The sequence below is a fragment of the Lonchura striata genome, chromosome 3 (assembly GCF_050655825.1).
Source record: "Lonchura striata isolate lonStrDom1 chromosome 3, ASM5065582v1, whole genome shotgun sequence".
NCBI classification, from domain to species: domain Eukaryota; kingdom Metazoa; phylum Chordata; class Aves; order Passeriformes; family Estrildidae; genus Lonchura; species Lonchura striata.
Genome location: NC_140705.1, coordinates 103,281,055 through 103,308,384, shown reverse-complemented (window position 1 = coordinate 103,308,384; position 27,330 = coordinate 103,281,055). Strand labels below are relative to the sequence as shown.

General features: G+C 39.6%; 1 protein-coding gene across 4 annotated transcripts in view; it reads right to left on the bottom strand.

Moving 5' to 3' along the window:
- RPS6KC1 (ribosomal protein S6 kinase C1) overlaps positions 1-27,314 on the bottom strand; it is an 83,728-nt gene extending 56,414 nt beyond the window's left edge. The window contains exons 1-7 of one of the 4 annotated variants that reach the window (XM_021547610.3): positions 27,156-27,314; positions 22,556-22,591; positions 18,105-18,225; positions 11,074-11,189; positions 9,041-9,134; positions 4,702-4,761; positions 3,527-3,889 (exon numbers count right to left, since the gene is read on the bottom strand). In XM_021547610.3, coding sequence (XP_021403285.3) covers positions 3,527-3,889; positions 4,702-4,761; positions 9,041-9,134; positions 11,074-11,189; positions 18,105-18,225; positions 22,556-22,591; positions 27,156-27,260 — 895 coding nt within the window. In that variant the 5' untranslated portion in view covers positions 27,261-27,314. Of the gene's footprint in view, positions 1-3,526; positions 3,890-4,701; positions 4,851-9,040; positions 9,135-11,073; positions 11,190-18,104; positions 18,226-21,255; positions 21,275-22,555; positions 22,592-27,155 lie in introns of those variants that run through there. The other 3 variants (XM_085576041.1, XM_085576042.1, XM_085576040.1) reach the window with 3 other exon arrangements.
- Positions 27,315-27,330: the final 16 nt, after the last annotated feature.

The window sequence follows — 27,330 nt, the reverse complement described above, 5'->3', positions numbered from 1 at the left end:
CTACACTGTCAATCCAAGATTTCATTCTTCTTCCCACTGACAACTGGTTAATATTAAAGATGAGTATGGAGCAGAAATAGGCCAAACATATATAAGAGCAGATGCCCAGAGTCCAAGGTATACACCACTCTCTGAGCACACAGGCAGCAGTCTTTCTCCAAGGGACACAAATTGGGTCTCTTGGCAGGACTACAAATAAGACATAAAAGGATTTAGTACTAGACTCTGCAAGAGACTAGCAAAAGAAAATACATATGCACCTTGCCCAGAATAGTTAACACCACTGTACATCTGAGAGCATGTGCACAGAGCTGAAAACAAAGTCAAGATGGCCATTTCTCAAATACACAACACCTGCCTCGCCCAACACTCGTGCCAGCAGCACAGAGAGCTGGAAAATCTTCATGAATATAACAGGCTCAAGTGTGCTCAGCTGCCTTTAGGAAAGCCACCTACCTCAAACTAACCCACAGGTCTATAAACCTGCAGCACTGAACTTTCTCCTGCATGGTTTCGACGAGGCAGCCTCGAGCGGCAGATCCTGCGCCGAGCCCGAAGGAGCGACCGGTGCCAGACACAGCCTGACCTCCCGAGCCACCGAAGCAGCTCACAGAGGCGAGAGCGAGCTGGTCCTGAGCCGATCCCCAGCTGGAAGCACAGAGCACGGGGGGCATTCCTTCCCCCACCTCCGTGCGCTGCTGCAATTCCCGATTCCAAGTCTCGGGTGGCAATTTGTATTTCCTTGCCGCCACCTCGTGGCTAAAGCCTGCATTCCCGGGTCACTGCATTTTGCAGGGAAAAAGCCACCTGCAGTTTTTCCCAGTTCCAGAGGTCACGCGTTCTGCAGAGCCACTGCACAGGTGTGCAAGGATCGATGAACAAACACTGTGTTTCACTCTCAGCTGTTACAAAGTTTTATTTACACTGAAGAGGTGCAAAATAATCAGTGGCAGACGACCAGAAGCATTTTGTAATAACTGGACCATCCTTATCTTTGAAAGGAGTATGTTATTATCTGTGTGAAATACATAACTAGGGGTGTTTAAATAACTGAAGTGATTAGGTAGAAGTTTTGCAGGTTTTCACTGCAGTATACATTAAATGCTCACATATTCATGCTAAACACACTGCCTTCACAAAGCAGCTACATTAAAAAGCTTTGTTTGGGTTTTTTAGGGTTTTTTTTGCTTTTTTCACTGTCTTCATAGATCGTGAGATGGTACATTTTTAGGAAGACATTTGGACCAGCCCTGTCATCATGAAGAGGGCAACAGTGTCCCTCTGCAGCTTTCAGAAGCTTCAAGGAGAATGGGACAAAATGAGCTGGATCTACTCAAATCTAGTGTGAATGCCCAAAGAGAATGAATATTCCTTCACAGCCATGCAGAGTAACAGAGAAAAATTAAAAAATAGCTGACTGCTAGGAAACACCCTGTGTAGAACTATCCCAAGGGATGTCACCTAAAATGCAACTCATTCCCATTACTCCCTCTTATGTGCCATACAGATGCAATGTCAGGGACTGCAAAGAAAAAGGTGCTGATTACATCTTTCTTCATCCATCAGGAACATTGACACACGCCACACAAGTAATCGTCACTACAAATTTATTAGTAACTCCCACTGCACTGAGTGGCATCGAGAAAATCAGGCAGAACATCACAATTTTCTAGGATTCCTTGAATTTCTCCCTAGCCTGAAAAGTAGGGATAAGTGGGTGATAGAAAAGGATTAACAGTTATCTGAGGCAGCTGGATGAGTAGTTAGTGAACAGCAGAAAAGAAAAAAAATCCTTGGAGGAAATTTTGGCAAGTATAAGTAAGAAGTTCAACCTACTCGAGTTTAGCAAGTTCATATGCATGAGTTGAGCAAGTCACCCACATGCAAAAAGTCTTCCACAACTTTAAAGCTAACATATTACCCTAAGGATTACCATGAATTCAAAGCCAACATGTTTAACCACTGCCACAACTCAAGTATACATGATAATTACCACAGCAAAACTGATATGCAATAGACTGACTTGTTTTCATGCCCTAACAGTTTGAAACTGTTTAATAAAGAAAGCATTTGAAGTTGAAGTTTGAACTGTCAGTTCAAAACAGCATCATGGCAGCCTTGCATCATGGCTGGCAGACAGAAGTGTTTATGACAAAATAGGCTAGCCTTCAGAAGATCACAATTGAATGTCCCACAGGACTATGAAAAAGTGTACTTGAAAAGAAAGAATAGTTGGGCTCTCCAAAAGAAGACTGCCAGCATATTCAACACTAAGAATGAAAAACATTTTGACAACACAGGCAAGGAAAGGTAGGACGCTATTGAAAAGCCACAACAAGCAGCAAAGCAGCAACCCTACTGACATCACTAAGACTTGAAAAGAGGTGGGTTTACTTTTGCCGAAAAGTATAAGACACTTTAAGCAAAGGCTATGCACATATCTTGGCTCACACCTCTAGTTCTCATCAGTAACCTACCCATTATTTTTCCCAGGCCCCATTAAATCAGCTCAGCAGGAAACTTCCATTGCTAGATCTGTTTAGAAGGTCTGGACCACTGCTGTGCATCCCACTGGGATGCAGCAAAGGCTTCTTGCTTGTGTGTTTGGTACATTCATGTCTAAGTCCAGATCTGGACCAGCAGAATGCACCTGTGCTGTACACTGTCAAACAAAGGTACAATTCTAATCTCACTCATTTGATCTGTGTGGGACAGAAGAACAATACACAGACTCTGAATTCACTCCAGGAAAGAACAAATCTTTCCCTGTACTTTATAGCTTTAAGCCACTGTTGGACAAAATGCAGATTATATGAGGTTATCACTCAAGATTCTCAAGTGCTAGAGAAGGGAAAAAATTTTCTCTCTTACTGACAAGGTGCAAAGAGGTAGAAATATGCACATAGTTGCATCCAGTCTATTAACAACAGCTTCTGCAGAAATATACTGACAGACCAAAGTCTTCTTAAAAGGAAAAAAACCCTGTTCTCTCCTAACAGTGCAAGCATGTATGTTTCTATGCATCCTTTAGCTAGAAAAGGAGAACAGTTTAATGGAAGAAGCAAGAGGCTGTGAGACAATCCTTTTGTGATTGGGAAGTTAACCTGAGTCTGCCTCTTCCCAAGCGTAAAATGGGGATAATTAATCCTCACTTAACCATGTAAATTAAATAATGTTTCAACAGTGCTGCAAGTGCCACATATTAATTAATGGCTAGGCAATAAAAAGGAAAGAGACAAAAGTGGAGCACTTTGCTACTTACCTGCAAGTTGAAGGCTGTGCTGCAATTCTAACAGAGGAGATATTGGGCACTTGGAAGATGAGAGCCTAAATTATGATTCAGTCTTAGAGAGAAAAGTTTCTCTCTCTCTCACATGCAGACAGCTATCAAGTACATGAAAGTCAAGCACATGTAACTCTGCATTTCAAATCACTTCTTTGCAAGGCATAAGGCTGATGTTAACCATGGAAATGCCATAAACAAACATAACCAAGGAGAAAACAAACATCATGAGAAGATCCATACCTTGAACACCTTCCAGAAGCAGATCAACCCCCTTTCTATAAAAGCTTAAGGCAGTTTCATAATCTTCCTCCTCCTCCTTCTTCAAGGCCAGTTTTATTAACTCGCCTGCTTTCTCCAAGTAATCTTGTTTGCCTGGCTTGGATTTTAAGCTTCCAGTAAACAAACCATGGCTTTCCTTTTCTCCTTCAGCTTTGCTCCACTCCTGCTCAGATGCCAGAGTGCTTTGGACTGGGGGTTCAGAAGTAACAGAAAGGCCAGCAGCTCTGCTGGGAGAACTTTGGTTGGATGCCATTCCATCATCTACCTCAGCAAGAGAATCTACATCGACTGTCAGAGAGATCAGGTCGCTGTCACTGGAGAAGCCTGAAAGTCAGAAAGACATCCATTACTCTAGACTGTTCATATACCTTAGGAGCCTCCAAAATTCTTTAACCCATTCAAAGATTTAGCTCTTTTCACTTATGCAGTTTCCTCAGAATGCCCACAGAAACTCCCTGATTACAATGCTGTCTCTAAAAATTTTACTACCTATAGAAACATTTTTTTTTTAATTAAGTACAAACTTTGTAGAACAACTGGTCTTCATTTCAGTACTGGGAAAGAAGAGACCAACATCTAACACCCAGTTTAAAGTTCCAAAGCAGCTCACCACTGGGCTCTGGTAAATTACAAAAGTAAACCTGTGTGACTGCTATTAGAAAAGTCAATCAGCAGGAGCTAAATTATGTTACAAGAAATCCCAACACACTGTTTAAAATCAGTAAGATGAAGCATCCTCAAAATAGTAAATTAGGAGTTTGAATTAACACAGAGTTACTGTCAGCTTACGCATAATGCAGCACTCAGCTCACATGTAATACATATAATCTTCCTTTATTGCTAACACATGGTAAAATAAATAAATTACTTAGCACCTCTTTCATCATGTAAATCTTAGCTAACACATTTTATTTTACATTTGCTGTAAGTCACTACACCCTTACTGCAAGCCGACCTTCAGTAACTACACCACAGGTACTTTTCATGGTTATTGGGGAATAAATGACAACAAAGGTATTTTACATATATACCATTCATTCTGTAAGGACTATCATCCACAAAAGGCATTCATTCAATTATGACTTTCTAATGATTTGATTTCCACAAATGTAACGGAGACAACTTCTAGATCTCACCTCCACATTCCGACTGGCTTGTAAGTGTCACATCATCAAGCCCACTTAAATCCTTTCGAACTGAAAAGAAGGACAAAAATGTTTCTGATGCCCATGTGTACAAAAGATTGCAAGTTCCTTCGCCATCAGAATGAAAATACATGACCCTCCTATAAGTAAAAATACATATTACGAAACTGCTCTTTGACTGGCTATCAGAGATACCCATTTGTTAACACACATTAAAATTAGGTATTAGATTTGCCATTTCTCACTGCTTCCAAGATTTAAAAACAAAACACACGTCCTTTCTTGGATGGGGGATTATTCAAACCCCACACTCCACCTCATTTCAACAGCAGCAAGACTATAGTCCCTAACTCTCTCTGCTCTGATGATTTATGGCTAAGGAGACTTAAACCAGGAAAGTTTTCAAAGCTGGGACCTACACACCAAGAGGAAAAAAAAAAAAAAAAAGCCAGCTTTCAGCGTCAAAAACATCACTCCAGAATAGTACTCTGCATGAGACATATGGAGCAAGCCACAAATTTGGCAGTGCCACCTGGATATCAAGTAGCAGTTTGTTTTATCACCTTGGCACATGTACCCACTGAGACAATAAAACAGGCAACAAGGTCAAGACATTTAGCTGTTTGCATGCACAGAGAAAGTAAATTTGAGCTAAAACTTGGTGTCTGCTTTCTCCTATATAATTGTCAGAGTGACAAGTTTAACCACATTTCCAGGTAATAGATTCTGAATTATTTTCCAAAAGTACGTGGCAGCAGCTAGAAGCTGACTCAAAGGCAACTCCCTCAAACTTCCTTTTATATTTTGCAGCTGTAGAGTTATAGAAGTTTACAATTTGTGGAAGAGGAGTAAGAAGGCACTGTAGAAATACTGTTTTTCTAAAAGCCAGCAGTTCCTTAACATGAGTGAGAGGAAAAAGATGTGAAGGGAAACAAATTACCAGCCACCCTTTGTCTGAAAAGAAAGGGATTGATACTTATGACACTATACTACTTGAGAGGAAGGGACAGGATGCATAGAAGACAATGCTCCTATCTTCTCATGAAAGGGACATAAATGTAAGTGTTCAGGCAGAGAAGAAAACTGCCTGTGTAGCTCCCAATCCTCCAAGAAATAAAGAAAACTCACAACAGAAAAGTTGTAGGAAGACAGAGGATTCGTTAAGTAGCATAATAATAATGGGCCATTCACCTGCTCAATTTAGGGGCAGCAATATCAAATTTGGGGCTGGAGAACAGAGCATTTATTAACCACCACTTAGAGGTACCAGGTGGTGGAAGCAGATCTGATTGATGGACAAAGAGTGCAGAGAGAAAGCATGAATGGAAAAGCTGGGGGTTTTGGAAGGGTGTTCAGGCCACCCAGGTGAGATGAATTAGAGCCCATCCACACAGCAGATTTCACACAGACTCAAGTTCTCCTCCCTGCAGCCCAAACAAAACCACGTTTGCTCTTGTCTTGTAGCCAACTGGACCATAGGCTGTATGAACACAGCTAGCATGGCACAGAGCCTGAGCTAATAAACTTTTCTTTATGTCAGGTTTAGAGCCCAGAGCTGGCACCACACAACAATAGTCACGGTATTTCCAGTCAGCTTATGGGGTAGGAAGCATCTCAAGTGTACAGGATTATTTCTGGGAAGATGTATACATGGTAAAACAGAAGGAGGGGGGAAAAAGAGAATGAAAAAAAAATTACTTCCTGATGAAGTTCTCTAAATAATCTGGTAAGTTAATTGATACAGGAAGATTTATGAAGGGAAAGTGGGACATCTGAACATCATCCAATGTACTCAGAGAAGAAGACAAAGTGTCAGGAATATAAGATGAGAATAATGATGTTGAAATAGAACACAAATCTCTGTACTTGTCTCTGCCTTCTGCAATTTTACCAGGTATCTGAAAAGTAAACAGTTTCCAAAAACTGGTGGAAAGCCTGGGTAACCTTGAAATGCAGATTCCTATGAAAGCATGAACTGCCAAGCTCCTTTTACAAGCAAGATAATTGTTGCTTATTTTGGTACAAAAACATTTCTACTACTGTCAATTTGCATCTTCCACCATTAATGTGCAAACCTTCTGCAAAATGAACTTTGTCTGGAAAGAACAGATAAAAGTGAGAAAACACAACCCACCCTTAAAAGCAAACAGCAGCACCTGTTAAGGGATGGATTTACTTCTCAGTACAACAGCTTGAAGGAGCAGAGCCCACGTGGAGGTCTTTGCATACCCACAGAAAGTGACAGAGTGAACCAGCCACGGTTAACTGCCATAACCAGAAAAATCAGATGCAGGCAGGAGGCTGTGAAGGGAGTCAGGGACTCAAGGCTGAGTATTGCCACTGCCATCTAGAGGTTTTAAAGACAGATGTTTCCTTCTGTCCACAGCCTCCCCCCCACCATAATCTGCTTTCAAACATAAGAAGATATAAGCTGGAAGACACATAGGTTTTTAGAAAATATAACTCCACAAAATTCACATTCAGCATCTCCAACTCCTGTGCTCATAGTTGTTCCAAGGATCCTGTAAAAGCCCTCCAACCGATTCAGAAGGGTATCAAAGAATTCTTCTACTTTACAAGATTTTTTTATTTTCAGTATTTTATCTGACATAAAGGAACTGCTAAATCTGCTAAGAATGAGGCCCTTATGAATAATGAATAGAAACGTTCACATTAAGCACTTTTAGAAGCACTCTTTATAGGGCACAGTGTAAAGTGAGTGCATTGTCAGAATCTGAAATGTTAAATTTCACAGAAAACATTAAAACCCCTTAAAACTAATTAGTGTTATATAAGTAGCCCTCTTCATAACTAGCACTTCATAAGTGCTTCATAACTGCCCTCTTCAACTAAACAACTATATATAAACATATATGTTATATGTGTGTGTGTATATACATATACAAATAACAACAACTTCTATACCTTTCCCTTCACAGAGCAAAATAATGTGGGGACATTAGTTCATTAACATTATAGAAGGTTGCAACTACAAAATAAAGTGCAAAGCTCATTTCCTACGTAGAATACATTGTACAACTAAGCACAAAGTTACTGACACAGAGAGATCGCAGTGACAAGCCATACAACCTCAAGAAAAAAAATATTTGTCTCCCACTCACTGTTAGGAGACAAAATCTGTACGAGTGTGGGTGGGTAGGAGGGCTGGGATGGACAAGAGATTTTTGAAGTTAGGTTTTGGAATTTGAGGTTTATTGTAAGGGTGTGGGTGTAGGGGTTCTGTTTGGAGCTGCCAGCTCCATCTCTAACTAGGTTTGAAAGAGAGTTGAAAGAGTAAGAGAGTAAGAGAAGGTAAGAGAGTAAGAAAGAGAAGTTTTTGTTACAATATAATAAATTTTCTTTTGTGCTGAATATTTTAATTTTTACTAACTAGTTTAGTACAAGATACAAATCTTACAGCATTTACATAGAGCTTATAAGAATTATTACATTACTATACTCTGTTTCATTTTCAACCTTAAAAACTACTCTTTGGACCCTTTTTGCTAAGCTAGTAGGGTCTGTTCTGACCCTTGGACTTGTCTGTAAGCAGAGGGTATTGTTTAATTAAAAGGGGATTACCTTCAGCTGGCCATACTATTGTTTTTCAGTTGTTTAGTAACTAAGGTTTGGTATCTCAAAGCTTGCTTTCATTTCAATTTCCCTTATAGTTTCTATATTCTCAAAATCTTTTGCCAAGCAATCATATTTATAAGGCTTTCCTGTTTCCTCTTCCCCAACAAAAATCCATTTTCTGTTATGCAAGGATTGTTTTATCAAAGTAAATTCTACGCCAGAAAGATCAGAGCCCTTCCTAGATAAACTTAAGACATGTTTGTATAATAATGTGGATTTATACATGAGTGCTAAGCAATTCCAAAGGAAAACTTCAGAGTTAAAGAAGAATTTCCTAGAAATCACAAGGACCAAGCATAACTCAGAAACACATAAATATCTAAAGGATTGCATGGTACACAGAAATGCTTAAACTGACTCAGCCTAGAGGCAGGCAAGAAGCTCTAGTACAGTATTTATTTGGGCTGACTGACCCTTCCTTACAGCTACACTACTATTAGTGCAAGTCAAGTGCCACTAAAATTACTCTACATATGGTATCCAAGCATGTACACCTTTAGAATAAAACTTCCAGAAGTGCAGACAGCTCTGCTGAGCCAAATTTCTCTCTTGCCAATCCCAGCTCAGCATTTTTGCCACTACAAGCAAACAGAAACTGGAAGCCAATGCTCCATGAAGAAATCTGTCACTTGCCATTTACGAGCTGCTTTAAAACAGATCATGCTATGAGGTTATGTGGGAAGAGAAAGCAAACCTTCAGAGCTGCAATCAGACAGGTTGTCAGTCAGAGAGTCAGACAGAGGCTCAACAGGACCAATTAACTCAGAGCCATCATGCACCTCTCCACCCTGAAAAAAAGAAAAAAAAAGGCAAAGGAATTACTCAACTGCTTTGTTCTATGGAAATTCTCATTGAATAGAAGTGATAGCCAAAATTATACTTCCTAATCAGTGAGTGCTCCGTTCTTTAGAGTTAATTAATTGAATATAACCATATAAGCCTGCAATATTAAACAAGGACTTTCAGTTAAGCCATGTTTGGTTGCCACAGACTGACCAGACATCTAAATATCTAGCCTACTGCAGGTTCAGAATTTTGAACCACACAGACCTGCACACCCAAGTCTAACAGGGAGAGAATAATAATGCTCCTGATCTCATGTCACATATAGTCTGTGCCCTTCAGTGCTGCTCCCAAGCACAGGACTGTCCATCAGATTAGTCCCACTCATGACCCACTATCTTGAGTTCAGTCGTAGTTGAGACTTTATGAAGATACAGGGAGAACATTCCTCTCCAAGCCTAAAAGGAATCAAAGCTAAGAGAAGTATCAATAGCACTAGAAACAACCTAAATGTTTTGGTGCTTATTTTAATTTCTGCTTCACATCTCAGGTGCACACTTTCCATGCCACTTTAACAAAAAGTACACCATTTTCAAAATCATATTACAAACAAGCATTGCTAATCTGTCTTGAACCAGCCCAGCACATTTTCAGAAAAGCCAGCTCATTCTTCTGGAGTTTATAACACATAGATGCACAGAACACTCCCTTCAGATATTTCTAAGAATTCATTGTCCACGTCTCTCTCCACAGCCACAAAAATCTGAAAAGGAACAAAACCACGCATGGGTAGAGCTAAAAGCACACAGGCTGAGCTGATGACAGACCAAACCTAAGATTCTTTTAAGGAAAGCATGACACCACATCAGCTAACAAATGAGCCTAAATTATTACATTTGCAAAACACCCCTTGAAGACATAGTTTGTCCTAAAAAAACCATTCGTTTTCTAGTTTTATTCATTTCCCTGCAAAGCCAGAAAAGGTCCATTGGGAGGCTAAAATTAACACTTTTATTAAGTAAAGGAAGGAAAGAGAAGTCTGGAAAACTACCCAAAACCACAGAAGTATTTCCAAAGAACTGAAAAAATGCAAATGCAAATAAACCAAAAAGCAAAATTGTCTAACTTGGTCTCACATTCATTAAATTGTCACCAAAGCTTAAAGAACATTATTTTAAGTGTTTTAAAGAACACTGCAATGACTTTATCATGAAAACAGGTGAAGAATCTTAAGTTTTGATAAAATTTTGCTCTTGCATATATATCTTTTAAATATACTAAACACATTAATATGCTTAAGTCCCATTTCAGCCAGATGAACACTTCCTTAATTCCAGAGAGTTACTATCATGGGTACATGTAAATTTATGCTTACGAGTTTGCAGAACATTAGACTAAGCTTACTGAAAATAAAGACTTTTGAAGGAACCATTGAACAAAAACTTCTTCACCTGTAATAAAGAGGAAGTCCACATCAATGTACTGTCCTAAAATTTGTTATGGTTCTCAAACACTGTACAAGAAGCACGTTCAACTAGTTACAAGCCAAATTTGTTGCTGTGGACCTGAGTCCACAAAAAGACCAGAAGGAAACAGTGTAAACAGTCTTCACTTCTTTGGTTTGAAACTATTAACACCAACTGAAAATATACCAACAGTGACATTATTTCCCACTGGAATTTATCATCACAAGTTTTGCTCATCACTCAATTTAAAAAAAATTCAAATCCCTTCACCTGAAGTTCCTGTGAAACTTTCCACCTTGTAGAGGTGTGGCATGGGGTTTTTTTAAAGCCACACTTGCAGAGCGAACGGAAAACTCCCAGTCCCTTCACAAAGCATGTCAGACTAATGTCCTTCCGTGGTTTATAAATTAAAGCAGAATCAGCACTATACTTCAGTCATGTTGGTAAGAACCAAATACCTCTGCAAATACTAACCAACCTTAAAAAACTCTTCCAGCTGTTTGCTGTTATACAGAGCAGGGATATTGGCAGAAAACTGCAAGAGATCTTCAGCACATTGCCTTCTTTCTTCAATCACAGTTTCATCAAATCGCCCTGGAACAGAGACGCAGATTGACAGTTTTAGAAATAACTACACATTTATTTTGCAATAATAACTACGACGAAAGAAAACAAACGAGACAAAAGCAACCTTCAATGCCCTGAGTCTATGAGAAAGTCACTCCAACGCTTCAGGAGAACATAGCAAATCTTCAAACTTCCTATTCTCAATTGTCCCTAGAGTCCCGTCTTCTGCAATCCGCTCGGATGATGAAAGCTGGCAGCTACGACAAGAATCCTTCGCCCTCTCATCGTAAGAATATGTGAGGCAACACTCTTGATTAGCCAAGAGACACTAACGGATGTCCAGTGTTATCTGACAATAAATGATACATGCACAATTTGACAATATGCCAGTCAGTGTCAGCCTTGATTATGGCCCAAATCCTGTAAGGAGCTGAGCAATCTTCACGTATTCTCAAGAACAACGCACAATATGAGCGGGTAGTAAACAAAGTATTGCTAAAAGCCCCCAAACAGATCTTCAATTCCAAGGTGCCATTTATGGAGGAGACAAAGTGTAGAGGAGATGGTGAAGCCCTGCTACCAGGCACTGAAGCTTTCCTCTGAAGTAACTCCATGCAGACAGGGTCTCATCTCCTTCTGGATTCAAGAGGTAAACAGAGCTGAAAGCAGCTCATTTACTAAAATGTATGAACCTTCCTTTTTCTCTACCCAGCACCCAAAACATTCCAATTAGAAAAAACATACTTAAAAAAACAATCCTATGGTTCACCTGAAGAGATTTGCTTCTCAGGAGAAAACCCTTGGATTGCTACCTTAAATTCACATCCTTCACAATTGCACGCAACTTATTTTAGCTTTTTATATCAACATCACTTTGTTGTTGAAATACTTACAAGTTTACAAAAGAAAAAGGGCAGAGGTTAACTGTAATAATTGGAGGAGAATAGAACAGATATTGCAACAGCTATACAGAGGGGAAAAAAGGACTGGGAAGACAAGTTCAAGAAACAGTACTGCTGTAACAGCATGACCAGAAAAATAAGAACCACCTGTGACAGCTCTGTGGCAATAACCTTTGAAGAGGACAAAAGAAACATTGAATACAAAAGCAAAATTCATTTATACTTAGAGCAAGCAAAAAAATAATCCCAGAAGAAAGTATCAAAGCAGGATTCTTTCCAGAAATTCTTCAAGTAAATAGCTCCTGCCCATGCGGTATCAGAAAAAAGAAAATAAAACTAAAAAGACACACACATACTCATAAGATCACAAACAAAGCTTTTGGGGCTTATTTTTCCCATGAAAGAAAAGAAAAGACATCATTGGGCTAATTTTCAGCTGGACTGGTTCCGTGCCTTGCTCACCCTGCCGTTTCAGCTGTACAAACAGGAGCAGCTGTACAAAAGAGTGAGCAACAAGCAAGCAGAAAGGAGGCAAAAGCAATGCTACCACGGTGAGTGGTAGCATTGAAATCAGCCCCTATTAAACTGCTCACCAAACTTCCTAAATCTTCAGAGCAACACTGGGGGTGCATTAGGGCTCTTGGTTCATTCCATGCAATATTGGACATCATGGAAAGAAAACAATTTCCCTCAGCAAAGCACAGCAGCATGGGCCAGCTAAATGAATCTACAAATTCACATGAATGCTGTTACAATGCAGTAGAAAATCAATGGTGAAGAAGTAAACACCTAACAATACCAGAAACAGAAAACTTTTGCAAGAAAGAAATTGTGTGAGATATTTTTCCTCTTTTCTCAAGAATCCCTCTGTTTCATTTCCTCAAACTCGATAAAAGCCAATTTTGCTTATCTACATCTCAGTGTCTCCACTGGGCACCAGGTAAGACACATCAGGACCAGTGTGACCAGTGACACACCAGGTGCCAGGCTGACCAGCATGCATTCACTGATTGCCAAGCAGCTGCAAACCTCACAAGTATGAGCTGAGCCTGCCTGGCCCTCAGCAGCCACCAAAACAAATGCTCTCCTCTTACTCAGCTGTAATTTCAGACTTTGCAGAAGTGTAATTACATTTGCAACCACCCTCACTCTCAAATTTAGCTGATATTAGCCACACCAGCAAGGGGTTCGACTTTCTAATGGCATAAATACACAAGCCTCAGCTTCTCAGGACACTGAGCTAAAAAAATAGAAATACATGTTTGAACAGAGCTGGTGAAACATTAGTCACTGTCGCATTTTCCAGCCCATTAGCATCATGATACACTATCAGGAAAACTGCTTCTAGAAGTAGAGGGCTTTAGGGGAAGGAAGAACATTAGTCAGCACTGGTTCAGTTCACAGACCTCCTGGCATCTTGCTGGCAGTTTAATTCCCAGGCAACCCTGCCTAACTCCTTCCTCCTTCTCCTTTTTTTGTACTTTCAAGCAATGTTGTATTGCTCAACACTTTCACTGTCACTCTTCTCAAGGAAATGTTCAAAGGTGCTTGCACAGCCAGCTGACTCTTCCAACATTTCTATCAGGATGTCATTCTGCATCTAAATCAACATTATTTCTGCTAGTCTTTACAATTCTCAGACATACTTCATTATAGGGATCACATCTTTCTGATACTTTTAAGAAGTGTCAACTACAACTTTAGTGTATAACACATTTCTTACTCCTCCAGTGATGATCCATTCAAAATTTCCTGTTTACATAAAAAACAAATGTAAGTTCCTGTCAAAAGAATCCACAATTAATTTTGTGGAGCAGACCTGACCAACTGAACACCCAGCAAAGTGTGTGTTCATACTTCAGTTAGCCTCTCACAAGACTTCCTACTGTACACGACACCAAATTCACAAATATGTTACTTCATTCAGTGTCTTCAAATACAAAGAGCACTCTTATGTGAGCTTTATAATGAAAATCATCTTTCTGACTCACTGCTAGCAAGTTATCAATATCTGAGGGGTTTTTGTTTCTTTTTGGTGTGTGTGTGGGGGTGTAGTATTTTTTTATACTAGAGTACATTTCTGCGGTTGCTAGATACAATACATGCAGATTTACCCATATTTTCATAAAATGCCACATATGGTCAACATATGGAAATACTTACAAGTGTCCAACAAAAACAACAAAAAATAAGTAACTTGAAAATACTGAAAAAAATGCATATTAGGATAGGACAGTAATCATGTCCCAGATATAGGTATCATAATTTTAGCAGCTGAATATGTTAATATATTTTAGATTTCCATGATCAAATTCACTGAGGTTTTTCCTATAAAACAAGTAGGAAATGTTCAAGTAAAGTCAGAGAAAGTCAGATGATTTCTTTTTCCCCATCCATAGCAATTTTTCTGCTTTGATAAAGCAGCTCTACTGCAACAACATAAAAATACATACACTTTGTGGCAAGTCTTTAGCATGAAATATGGAAGCACAGCATGACACATTTGTTTTTAAATACATCTCAGTTCTTCTCACCATCTCCTGAAACTCTGATTGCTGAACTGGAGATGCTCCTCAGCTTTAACACTTCTACTACAACTAAGTGCAACTGTCAGAACCACCAATGTCCATTCTGCAAACTGCACCCTCTGCAAACAATAGGTACATACATTATTTAAAGCATGGGTATCCAAAAAAAAAAAAACCACTCACCAGTTGCCAGCAATTCTACTCAAAGGTTTAATTAGAAACTAGTCTAAAAGCTGCAACAATTGTAACATTGCCACAGGGAAGCAACGCTGCAGAAATGGTCCATTAAAGCAGCATGGAAAAAAAAGATTTTGAGAGAGATGGACCTTGCAAGTCATCACTAACATAATAAGACTGAAACAAGTTTGTCATAACCTTGTTACCTACAAAGATTGTATTTTAATCCCACTACAAAAAAAAAAAAAAAAAAAAACCTTAGGATTTTTATTTTAAGTTCAAATAAAGCATATGGCAGTAACTATGTGCAGAATTGCAATGGAAGGATAGACAGCAAAATTTTATGTTGGAAATACAAAAACAATTCTTAATTGGAGAGTCAGATAGGGCTGTTCCTTTCAGCTATGTACCAATCATTTAAAATTTGTTTTACATTACTCCACTTTTCTGTATTCTTTTGTGTCTCAGTTTCATTTAAATGTAGGGGGGGTTTGTTTCATTTAGTTTCAATTTCAAAGAGCTTTTTAGTAAATAACTGCTTTGAATGTTTCTATGTATTTCCTTCTCTCACAATGTACATTTCAATCACTTTTGTTCACAAAATACAATAGAAGAAGGATGTTTTTCACAAGGCAATTCACTCAATTCTTCCCCTCCTTACAGAGGAAAACTGTAAATACGGTTAATTTGCATTTGTAGCAATTTTAATTTTTTTAAGATATTAGGCACCTATACTCTCTTCCACCCTGATTTTCTTCTACCCCTCTCTTTTCTCCCCAACGAATAGCTATCACATCTTCAACCTGAAATTAAATTATGCCCTGCAAATACTAGCTTTGTAAATCATTTGTCCATGAGAACTCTACTCTGTAAATCAGACTTAAAATAATCTCAGAGTGAAACTAATACTATATGCTTTATTCAACAATTATTGCCCATGCTCTGACATAGCACCAAAACTTTCCCCACTTCCAACTTCTTAAATAAGCAAAAATAAAATTACATTAAACTTGGATACAATTTGGCTGATGCGAAATACAATTTAAATCAGGAATTTCACCCAGCTCTATGCAGAGAGCCACAAAATCTGCATCAGAATTCAGCTTCATACATGAACATTTGCAGGTGAACAAAAGTGAAACATATTGAATGCTAAAACATACCAATCTGAGACACACAGAAATTTTGGGAAAATAGCCTCTAGATGACTGCCCAACACTGCTAATAAATGCCACACAAAGAAAACCTGCAAAAAAACAGCATTAGATATGCACCAAAAAACACCAATACTGTCTGGGTGCTAAAACATGCACAACACAGCCAAACCAAACATTGCATGTATGGCAATAAACACAAAACCCAGACACAATTCTTGCAAACTACAAATGCACATGAAGCATGCACTAGAAGTGTGGCAAAAAAAAATGCCAAACAAGCTCAAAACTAAAGATGCTAAAAATATGGTGGAGGCGGGGGGAAGGATGTGGTAGCAGGATGCAAAAGGAAAAAAAAAAAAAGGCAAATCCATGCTGAAGTGTGCTGTATGTTTAAAAAAAAACCAAAACATATTCAAAACACATAACAGAAAGCAACACTGCAGCAATGCCTAAGAAACAAGAGACATTTTTTAAAAGTGCAAGAAGATTAGCATTGGAAATTCATGGCAAAAGATGCCAAACATATTGGACACCCAAAATACCACTGCAGTAATGCCAAACATACTGGGACAACACTGTAAGAACCAAAATCCACACCAAAAAACATACAGAAATCCCAGACCAGAAACAAAAGCATATGGCAGATGCATTAAAAAAAAATGCCAAACATCCTAAACACTAAACCCCATACAAACTGCACAGAGAAAGCATGAACACAAATGAATGTTAATTAATGAAACAAAACAAATAAAAAAAACCACCAAGCTAAACCAACTTGCAACACCAAAAAAAGGATTTAATAAGCCCAAAACACCTTAGGCTCTGTGAAAAGCCTGCCTAAAAAACACCTCAGAAACTGAAAACCTCTCCAAAAAGGACAGAAAAAAAGGATCTGGCAGACACATGCTCCAAAAAAAAAAAACCACCAAACATGTTTAAATATCAAAAACCTTTGACATGCCCAATGGTAAATTGCACATGGTAAATTCATGCTAAAAAGGCCCAGAAAATATACTGGATAAATAGAAAAAATTCCACTGGATAACTCACTGAAAAAATCATACAGTGTATGTATTAAAAAAAAAAAAAAAAAAAAAAAAAAACACTAAAGAAATCCTCAACAAAAATAACATCTTAGTCATGCCCTAGGGACCAAAACCACACCTAAAAAACAGTCCAAATCCACACTGGAATCCTTTAACCCCAAAAGCATATTAGAAACCAAAAAGCTCATCCAAAACCAAACCAAATGCACATGACAGATGCAAGCAAACAAATGTCAAACACTTGTTAGAAACTTGAAAAATACAACTTTAAAATTTTTGGGGAAAAGGTTTCAATAACAGGTGGTAAATGTACACCAAAATCAACAGTCAGCAACACCTTAGAAATGCCTCAGAAACACTCACACAGCATGCAGTAGATGCATGAAAAAAATATGCCAAACATACTGAACACACTAAAAATTTGTTGGAAAATGCTTAAATATTGTGTGATATATATATGCACACCAAGAACATAGCACCAGTTTGTGCTGAAAATTAAGAACATACACTAAAAAAAGGTGGTTTTATAAACACAACACTGCTAAAAAAGTGTGGTTGGTGGAATTCTACAGTCACATCGCTCCACTGGAAGTCCACCTACAGCTCATTCATGAGGACATATACATCAGGATGAAGTTAAGACCTATAAAAGCTAATTCCTTTTTGTCACCTGTTTCTCCTGCAGAGTCACAATCCTCTTGCAGATTGAAATATGTAAAACTGATCTCAAAAGCCTAGCTAGATAAAACTGACAATTGCAATCAAATGGCCATAATATTTTTTTTTCTGTAACAACTAGAATACAGCTCATCAATAAAAGCAGACAGGTCATCTATAAAATACTTTATTTGCTGTTCACAAAGCTAATACAGACTTTATGCTCCTGAAAACAGGGAATGTACGTTGTAAAGATACAGAACATATTCATCAGCTACTATGTCTAACATGGAGGTGACGACAAACTCTTATACATTAGAAAAATAAATAAAAGCATCAAGTTATGATACCATCACACCTACAAGTTGAGCAAAAAAAGCACAATGAAAATTTTTCATCCAGCTACAAAACAAGATGTAGTTGTAGATACTGAGTTACAAAGAATTTCAGCAGGTCAGGAAGAAATTATGCTTACCAAACACTATTGCTTTGGCAAAAGGTGGGAAGAGCTCTGTGTGTCTGCATAGGTTTTTATGAATTTGCCAAAGTTCTTTGTGCAGTTTCTTAAAGTCACTGTATCTCTTCCAAACGACTATCTGAAGCAGAGAAACCAGAGAGGAGTATTAGTGAGGTTCATTGTTCATATTGCATCACACCACAAATCTAGTGGGTTCATCACATCAGACCACTAACTCCAGCAAATTTGTTTAACAAAAATATACAGTCTGAACTGCCAACTGTAACAAGCATAAAAAAAAGGTCATTACCTGTCCCCAACCCGCATTTTGGCTAACAACACTATAGAGCATAGAGAAAAACTGAGTAAAAGCTGAAAGGAGGGCAAAGACAGTGCTGCTTCAGTCATTCTGAGATCCAGACCTACACAGAGAGCCAGTAAGAGAGGAAAAAACACTGAACAGGAGTGTTGCACTACCCAACAGCACACTGTGCCTGGTGCAGCTGCAGACATGGGGAAGAGACACAACAGCAAAAGAGAAAACCAGGGAAGAGAAATCCCAACACAAGCAAGGGATTTTTAAGGGCAATACGTTAAGCACCCAGGACTAGAAAACAGTTCAAAGTTGTGTATGTAATGTGTTGATCATATGTAAATGCAAGCCCTCATCTTAAATGTCTTTTTGTAAAAACACTCCAAAAAAATGTTCCTTTTGTAATCTAGACAAAAAACTCCATTTTAGGAATATAAAGATGTTACTGCTTCATTATACCAGCTGTTCCTGATCCATCCTTTCCAGAACGTAGTCATCTCCCAGTCAGGTATCTACCTTATCTTTCTTCCATCCCATTCTTTCCATTCAAGAAAGGACTGGAACTCAGTAGGAAAATCAAACCAATGAAAGAAGATAACAATGAAATTTACATGTGACTGCTACTGAATTTGTTATCAGGATGAAAAGATATTAACAAATATTTTTTAATATCCTGACCTCATTTTTGGCCAGACACACTAAGCCATCACAATAAACCTCAACACTAATGTAAAGTGATTAAAGTAGAACAGAGGGAAAAACACAAGGAGAGTGCATGCATTCAGCAGTCAATTCCACAGTTGCACCAGTCAAATGCCTCAATTAACTTAATACAACTAACCAGAACTTTAAATATTCCACATATTTCCAAATGATTTACCAGGTTGCCTTCTCATGAGCAATCATAATTGAAAAAGCTGATTTTTTTTTCAAGCCAGCCAGATTTAGAGCTAAGCAAAAGGTTTAGACTTAGAGAATTTTTATTTTTTTTAAATACTGCAGTCAGAGGCCTTCTAAGTTTCAGGAGATGCAAGTCTTACCTAAGAACAATGTAGATACAAGGTAAGAGGATTGTCAACAGTGGATATGCAAAGCTTTAGTGTGGCAACACTCTACCCACCTTATAAATTCAGCTATACTGGAACCATCAGTCCTGTTTCAGACCCCCTTTTTGGCACACATTTTCATGACTTAATTACAGCTGGTACTCAGTGAAGTGTAACACACAAGCAAGGAATCTCAAGAAGGCAAACTAGTCATTTTGCTGTCAGAAATAATAATTTTTCAATGCTATACTTTCATCTAATCCAATAGCCAGAGAGTGCATGATTAGCACTTCTTGAACAGTGTGCATATAGAACACAAAATTGCTTAAGATGGTGAATTCTTTAAACATTTAGTTACTGTCAGTACTTGGAGACAACATGAAAAGCTGCCAGAAAATAAGAGCATGAGATTTCATTCCACTAAGAAAGCATCATTTTTCACTGCTACAAGTGATCACTCAATAGTCAAGAGGAAAAAAATAAATACCCTTAAATAACTTTCATAGCAAAAGCAGTCAAGGTTATCCTAAAACCTTTCAGAAGCTCATGGAAAACATGCCTTTGCAAGCAAGTGGCCCAGAAAAGTTAGTGAAGTTCCCACTCTAACATCCTCATTAGAAATTACATTTAGAGGAAGGACACATTGTACTTTAAAGCCCAACGAAGCACAGCAAGTATATCATAAAACATATGTTACACTTGTAATGCAATAAGGTGCTTGTCATGGCGAGAGCCAGTAGATCTCTATTAACTCATGCACCTCATCTGTTCCACAATGAATAAGCCTTTCTCACAAATGAAAAGGAAAAAAAACCACAGTACTACCTGGATGCACTTGCCTTACACACCACATTGCCACCATCAGTCTCCAGGAGCAAGGACATTAAAGTTAGGTCTGGCCTTTCTGTATCTACTATCCCCACACAAAACTTCACATTGATCTATTTTATTCTTTCAAGAGGGAAGCCCTTACAAGGTTCTCTTCCTTCCTGCCCCAACAACAACAAGCTGGGATTACACTGAGCTCTAACTGGCTGTAGTGGGACTTGTGCTATAGTCAGGATTTGTATCCCAAAGGGCAGCCAAAAGATGTGACAGAAAACTGGCAAGTGGAGGTGAGGTCACACACACAGCCTTACCAGCAGCTGTACATATATAAAGAATGTATTAACATCACAGCAGTGGCATGAAGAATCACCTGGAGGAGGAGGCAGGCACAGCCAAGTGGTCCTACATGGATACGGGAAGCAGGATGCACAAGACACATCCTAAAGCCATGAGGTGGTTTTGTGCACAAAATCTCCCATTCAATTACTCATTGAACATTCTGGAAAACTGAGGTAAATTTATTTTCATTGGGAGCAGGTTATGGGCATATTCTTTTTCTTCCAAAGGCTGCCCACAGTTGGTTTGGTTTTTTTTTTACTGTAAGACTGTTACTTTTCATTAACAGAAAAGTTCTCAAGATATGAGGGTTTCTGACTACAATTCCCGCTTACATCAACTACCATTTAGGATGTCCCTTGTAATAACCAACTGTTTTCAGATAATGCTTATAACAGATTCATCCTGCACTTAACATGCTATCACATGCAGAATAATTAATATGATACAATTCAGGGTGGAAGAGGGCAACTATTAAGAAGCTCATCTCATATTTATGTCCTCTTATTGTCCAAAACATGTGAAAACTCTGCATGGTTAACCTATTAGCCACAAATCAAAGCAACACCTAAAAGATATGTTTTTGCTATTGTGTCAAAACTACTTAACACATATTCATGCAATACTCTAGCTGAAAGACACTTACAATATATTTTTCTGATGAATGGATTCATCAACAGCTCTTATAAAGTGCTTTTCCTCACAAATGAAGATTAAGGTAATGGCAGAATGTGCTCATGGATAGGTTCAATTCAGAAGTCTCCCTGGAAAAGGTGAACATCAAGCTACAAACTACAGTAATACACTTCTAAACTAGACCCATGATCATCTCTCATTCTGACAGGTTATTTTAATCTCCTAGAGATGTTTTAAAAAATGCAGAAAGTACAAATGTTCATGCTCGCCTGATTCTCAAGATTTCAAAGAAGGATGCAGTAAAGGGGTGTTAGATATATTAGCCAATTCTCACCTCTGCCAAGCCACTAATCAGTAACTCTTTGTTTGACCACAGAGATGCAATGAATTCAGTTATGAGCTCTTCTTTCATCAACTATGCAGGTTCTCCTCAGCTGTAGTAAGAGACTGAGCCACAAACTGAACATATGTATGTGTTACACAATGTCTGAAAAGCCATAAGGTTGTGCTTTTGAGGGAAGATTTTGCAGGTATATAGTATAATAGTAACCATGTCAAGTCATTAGTCCAGAAAAAAAATCAAGGAGGGGGGGAATTTCTTAATTAAAAAGAAAAAAAAAACCCACAATGCGCGCACACAGTGTTTTTCTCTCTCAATAAATGATTCCTGTGACAGACTTTTAAGGTATTTAAGAGGCACAAGAATAGAGCAGACCCTTATTCATAGACTCATCAGAAGAGGCAAAGAATAAGCAATTTTACAGTTTTGCTGAAATATATCACTGGAAAATACTAAAGGAGCCTCAGAGAGATAGGCATACTATATATGACCTGCAATCATATATAACTCCTAGACACCTCCATTCTCCCTCTTCACTAACAGACAGTAATGGTGCAGGCTTTTCAATGAAACATTGGTTAAAGAGGAAAAGAGTACCTACAGCTGAGACCTAAGACTTGAATTGTGGACTGATCTCTAATTTTACCAGTAGGAGTTAAGTAACCATCAATTTGCCAATTCCAGCCCTGAGAAAAGAGCTTGTAAAGTTATCAAAGCAGTTTTGTCATCAAAAGGCACTTTACTCCCTAAGACTTTGTTTCAAGTCACCATTCATCACTGAGGGATGAAATGCATTATGTTACACTAGCTACTGTTTTTAACTATGAAAGCTAAAGACAAATGGAAACATACGAAAATTGTTGGCTCAATTACAAGGACAAAACACACAGAAACTGCTAAATTACATCAAAGATGCTTTAAAAGGCATAGTGTGATTCATAAAGACATTTGCACAAGTTTAAACTGTTACCTCCTGGACATCCTCTGGATTTTTTCTTGAAACAATCTGAAAGGCAAAACAAAAACAAAACCACGTTAAGTCCTTGGATTTTCAATTTGGAACTTAAAGAGTAACATACAATGATTTGTTGCTGAAGAGAAAAGTCTGGGAAAAGGCAAACAGCTGCATGGTCCTGTGCACTCAGGAAGTTTTGATTTAGTTTTAGAGAACTCAAATACCCGAAGACAACTCAGTGAGGGATTTCAGCAGCAGTCAGTCGTGGTCACACATAGACAGTCATACATTCTAGGCAGAACGGCACAAAAGGCATCTCTCAAAATAAAGCTACATAGAGCACGCCTCGTATCATCTTTCCAGCCTCTTCCTATTAATTCATATTAGGGCTACGTTACTCCCAATAAGAAGACCTCACTAAGGCTACTTGGCTTAATATAAGCTGCAAACAACCTCACTGAAAATGTGAAGATTTGCATTTAGTAAGACAGTATTTCCACTTTACTTACAATCACCAGAGCGTAGACACGTCTGACTATCCTTGTGTATTTGTTTCTCCTTAAAAACTCTTGGTCTAATTAATTATAAATGACTTTGTCCAGGGGAAAATTGCAGTGAAAATCAGGCTTGGCTGCACACCATAAAGAAGCCTGTATTTCGTCAAGATTTTTTTTTTCCTTTAAATAAATATCGATCACACAAGCCTTTGTAATCCAAGTTTTGTACAGGTCTTATAAAGAGCAGTAGGAGCATATCCCCACAGACATACAAACCAAACAGACACATCTTTAATTCATAACTGCAATTATCTACTGCAAGTCAGTATGCCCTTCATCGTAAGAGCCAAAGCTGTTTAACAAAATAATTAGTCTATTGTTAGCTAAAGCAAAATAGGGCATTCTTAATGCAACTGGGACTGTCCTCGGCGACACACCCCAGAATAATTGATGCCCTGAAGAGGTGATGCGTGCAAGGAAGCACAGGGAGCCCACAGCACTTGCACCCCAGAGACTCACACACCACCCCGCCGCTCCACAAGCACCACGCAGCTGCTGCTCCGAGATGGAAAACACCAAATCCACACTTTCCTCTTGCTCAGTGACAACAGCATACCTCTTACATCTCCCACAAGCTTAGCCCTCTTCCTCACTTCCATTTCGCAAGAATCCTTGCCAAAGCCTCCCAGATCTTGTACCATCCGTTTACTACAGCCCAGCCACTCATCTCTCACACATTTTGGAGGAGAGAAGATGGAAAAGAGAAGTGTTTCCTTCTCCAGCAATCACCCAAAAGGCTTGAAACATTTTCCTTCATAGCTCCATGTTCTCTTTCTCACCTTGCACACCAAAGTCCTCTTCTTCCAGCGTAGTCTATATTGATAAAACCCTTCTTGACTTCTCCTCACTTTTGAGTAATCTAACATTTGGCAACTTTACCACATGTTAACCTTGGTGGCTGTTGCTCTTTCATTCACTACCAGGCAGTTTATAAATAAAATTGGTGAAATAATCCTAACGTCCTTTTCTAATAGCTGGCTTACTTGATGCAAGGAGTCTGTAGAGCTGGGGGAAGAAAATATCACTGCATGGCTACACATCACAGAGAACACCAAAGGGCAGACACCAACTGCTTTGCTTTGCAGTTCACCTTTAGTTAAAGCCTTGTAACAGTTTTGGCAGCTAGGTAAGTTACCAGATGGGCAGAAGGAGACCCAGAGAGATGAGTAATTACCCAGCCAGTTAGTAAGAATCTGGAATAAAACCCAGAGGCCCTGTTTCACACTTGTTCTTATGTTACACCACCTTCTATATCTCCCAGCCATGCCAACTTTAAGTCAGTATGTAATAATTTATGTGTTGTCCTATTTTGTTCTTTATATCCTTTTCTGAAGGTCAACCTCACAAGAGGTCTGCCCCTTCCTCCCAATCTATAGTCAACCTAGAGACTTGGCAAAGATGACCCAAACCCCTAAATTTTCCATTTACTTTTTTTAATCCTTCCCCAAGGATCAATGCAGTCAGTTCCTTCTGCCAATCTGTAACACAAGCAACTATAACCTATTTTCAAAAATATCATTAGGATACCCACCAATGAGCTAAGCAATGCGTAATTACTGCACTAGACTCTGAAAACAGAGATCCTACAAGGATCCTCAACGTCAAGAAAAGTACTTCAGATTATCCCATTCTTCATCTGACATGCAGATATCCAACATAACTCATTAGAGTTTAATTATCATTAATAATTGTAATCTTCCAAATTCTCTAAACTTTTACTAGTGCCCTATATTTTCTGGTATTGTCACAGAACAGTCTTCATATCATAACCTGCTAGTATCTATCTGTTTCTTTGCATTTGGAAATGGGTATTAAAAAGCCGATATTCATTTAACCTTGTCTGCGTTTACAATTATGTTACAGTTTATGAGTAAATAAAATATATATTCTCTGCTATACAAACAAAACTTGTAAGAAAAGAGCTGCAATAATGATAGACCCCCTTAGCACTCAGAAGAGACTGCATGGGTAGTTATGCCTTGGGACAGATGTTTAGGACACACTAAACAAGTGCTTTCTTATCCATGACTATTCATCTACATTACATTGCAACAGAAAAGTTCCTTTAATTTAATTTCACAAAGGATTCATTCACATACTGCACTAAGAAGCCCCAAATCTCCACTAAAACATACTGACTACTCTAGATCCCAGCCAGGATGATATTCAACACAACGGGAAGGTCCACCTCACTTTTTTCCTGGCGGCTCCCCAAAATTGCTGAGCTGACGCTCAACAAATACAGCTGGAGTGCTGTGATATCAACCATGGAGCCAGATCACTGCAGGAACGGGAGAGAGGAATAGGAGGAAAGAAACAGAAAGGGTACTTGATATGTACACTAAATCCTTTTTAAATAATTTCATTCAATTTCCCAAATCCTCATTTCAAGTACTGCACAACAGATTACCAGACAGAGCCCTGCTGAAACAAAAGTTATTTATATTTTGGCACTTGGGAGTCCAAAAAATCCTTTACTGCAAAAAGATGAAATAATTTTTCACTTTGAGGATTTTAGCTATCAAAACACTGTAAAGAATTAATAATCTCTGGTTAGGTCAGTTGAATTTGGACAGCTCACAGACTGATCAGCTCCTTGCTCTGTGCTAAATCAAGCACACCACCTGATTCTGCACTGCCTCGCTTGGAAAGGCACCAGAGCACCCACAGTTTGTGAGACAAGGAGAGAGAATGACATACCTAACTAGTCAATCACAACTTGATTTTGAACAATTCTACAGAAATCAAAATGCCACAGAGAAATTTATCTGGCTTTAGCCAATAAGTACAAAGCACCAGAGCAAAATAAGCAGCAGTAGTCTTGGCTCATTTCTATTAGTCCTTATTTCACTGACACAACTTTTTAGTACACATGTACACACACTTGGACCATCAAGAGCAACTGCAGAAAAATGTGATGGTACTGTTTTCCTCTCTGCATTTATTTCAAGAAAGGCTTTTTAAATTGCAACACCATAGAAAAAAGCAACTCTTTTTCCTCTTCACAAATACTAAGTTGTATTAGACTAAAAAGAACAGTTTAAACATATTTGTGTTTGGCAAACTTGGAGAGATAGATGACCAAAACCAATTTTTTTAATTTTACAAGTCATACAAACTGATCATAGGCTAACAACCCCTGACATTACAATCTGTATACATATACAAAATGTTGTATTCTTTGAATTAAGAGGAGGGTGCTTATAAGCATACCTTGCTCTCACGGGCACGATGTCTACAGCTGCAGTAACTACGAGATCACGGGTCATTTAAAGAAACTCTCTCTCTGTGACACCTTCTGATGCTCTCAATATATCCACCACACCTGCGAGCTAAACTGCCACTCCTTTTGAACCTATCTCCACGTATTGATTTAACTTTCTTTTTTGGTTTAATAGGAGAGTGGAAGAGAAAAGAAAGCAAGGAATTTCCCTAAGAGAAGAGCCGGAGCTTTCATCCAAGCCAGCACCGCAGCAGCTCTCCTGCCTGCCGCGCTAGGCCCGAGCGACCCGAGCGCTCCGCCCGCCCGGGCTGGGCGCTCCCGGGCGCTCCCGGGCTCGGTGCGCGGCTCGGCGGCTCCGGCAGCCGGGGGCCGCGCGGAGCCCCGCGCCCCGCCGCTCCTCCCCAGCGCGCCGCTGCGCTGCGGGGCTGCCAGAACGCCGGCCGACCCCTCCGCAACCCACCCACGGCACCTTCTGGGGAGCAAAGCAAGGGGACAGAGAAGGAGCTGATCGTTTTTAAGCTACTCCCGCATGCCCTGCAACGCACAGCAAGGAAATCGGGAGTTAATTGCAAAGCGCGTCTGAGGCCATTACAACGTTGCGAGGCTACAAGTTTGCGGGCGGCGGCCGGGGCTCGGCTCGGGAGGGGCCGCCGTGTTCCACCCACGCACCCTCCCTGTCTCCCACCCGTGTCCCGCACAGCGGCTGCTTCCACGGCGCGGCCGGGCCCGGCGGGCGCTGTCCCGCACCCAGCGGCGGCTTCACAGCCCGGACGCGGGGCAGGCCGGGCGCGGGGAGCCGCGGGGGCGAGGGGCTGGGCGGCGGCCGCCGACTCACCCGCGCCGTGACCTTGTAGACGGTGTGGCCGCGGGGGTGGCGGCGCGGCTCCGTCACGGTGTAGAAGCGGGCCAGGTCGGCGCCGCGCTCCCGCGGGCTCAGCATCCTGCCGCTGCCCCCGCCGCGCCGCCCGCCCGGCCGGCACAGGCGGAAGCGGCGCCGGGAACGCCCCGCC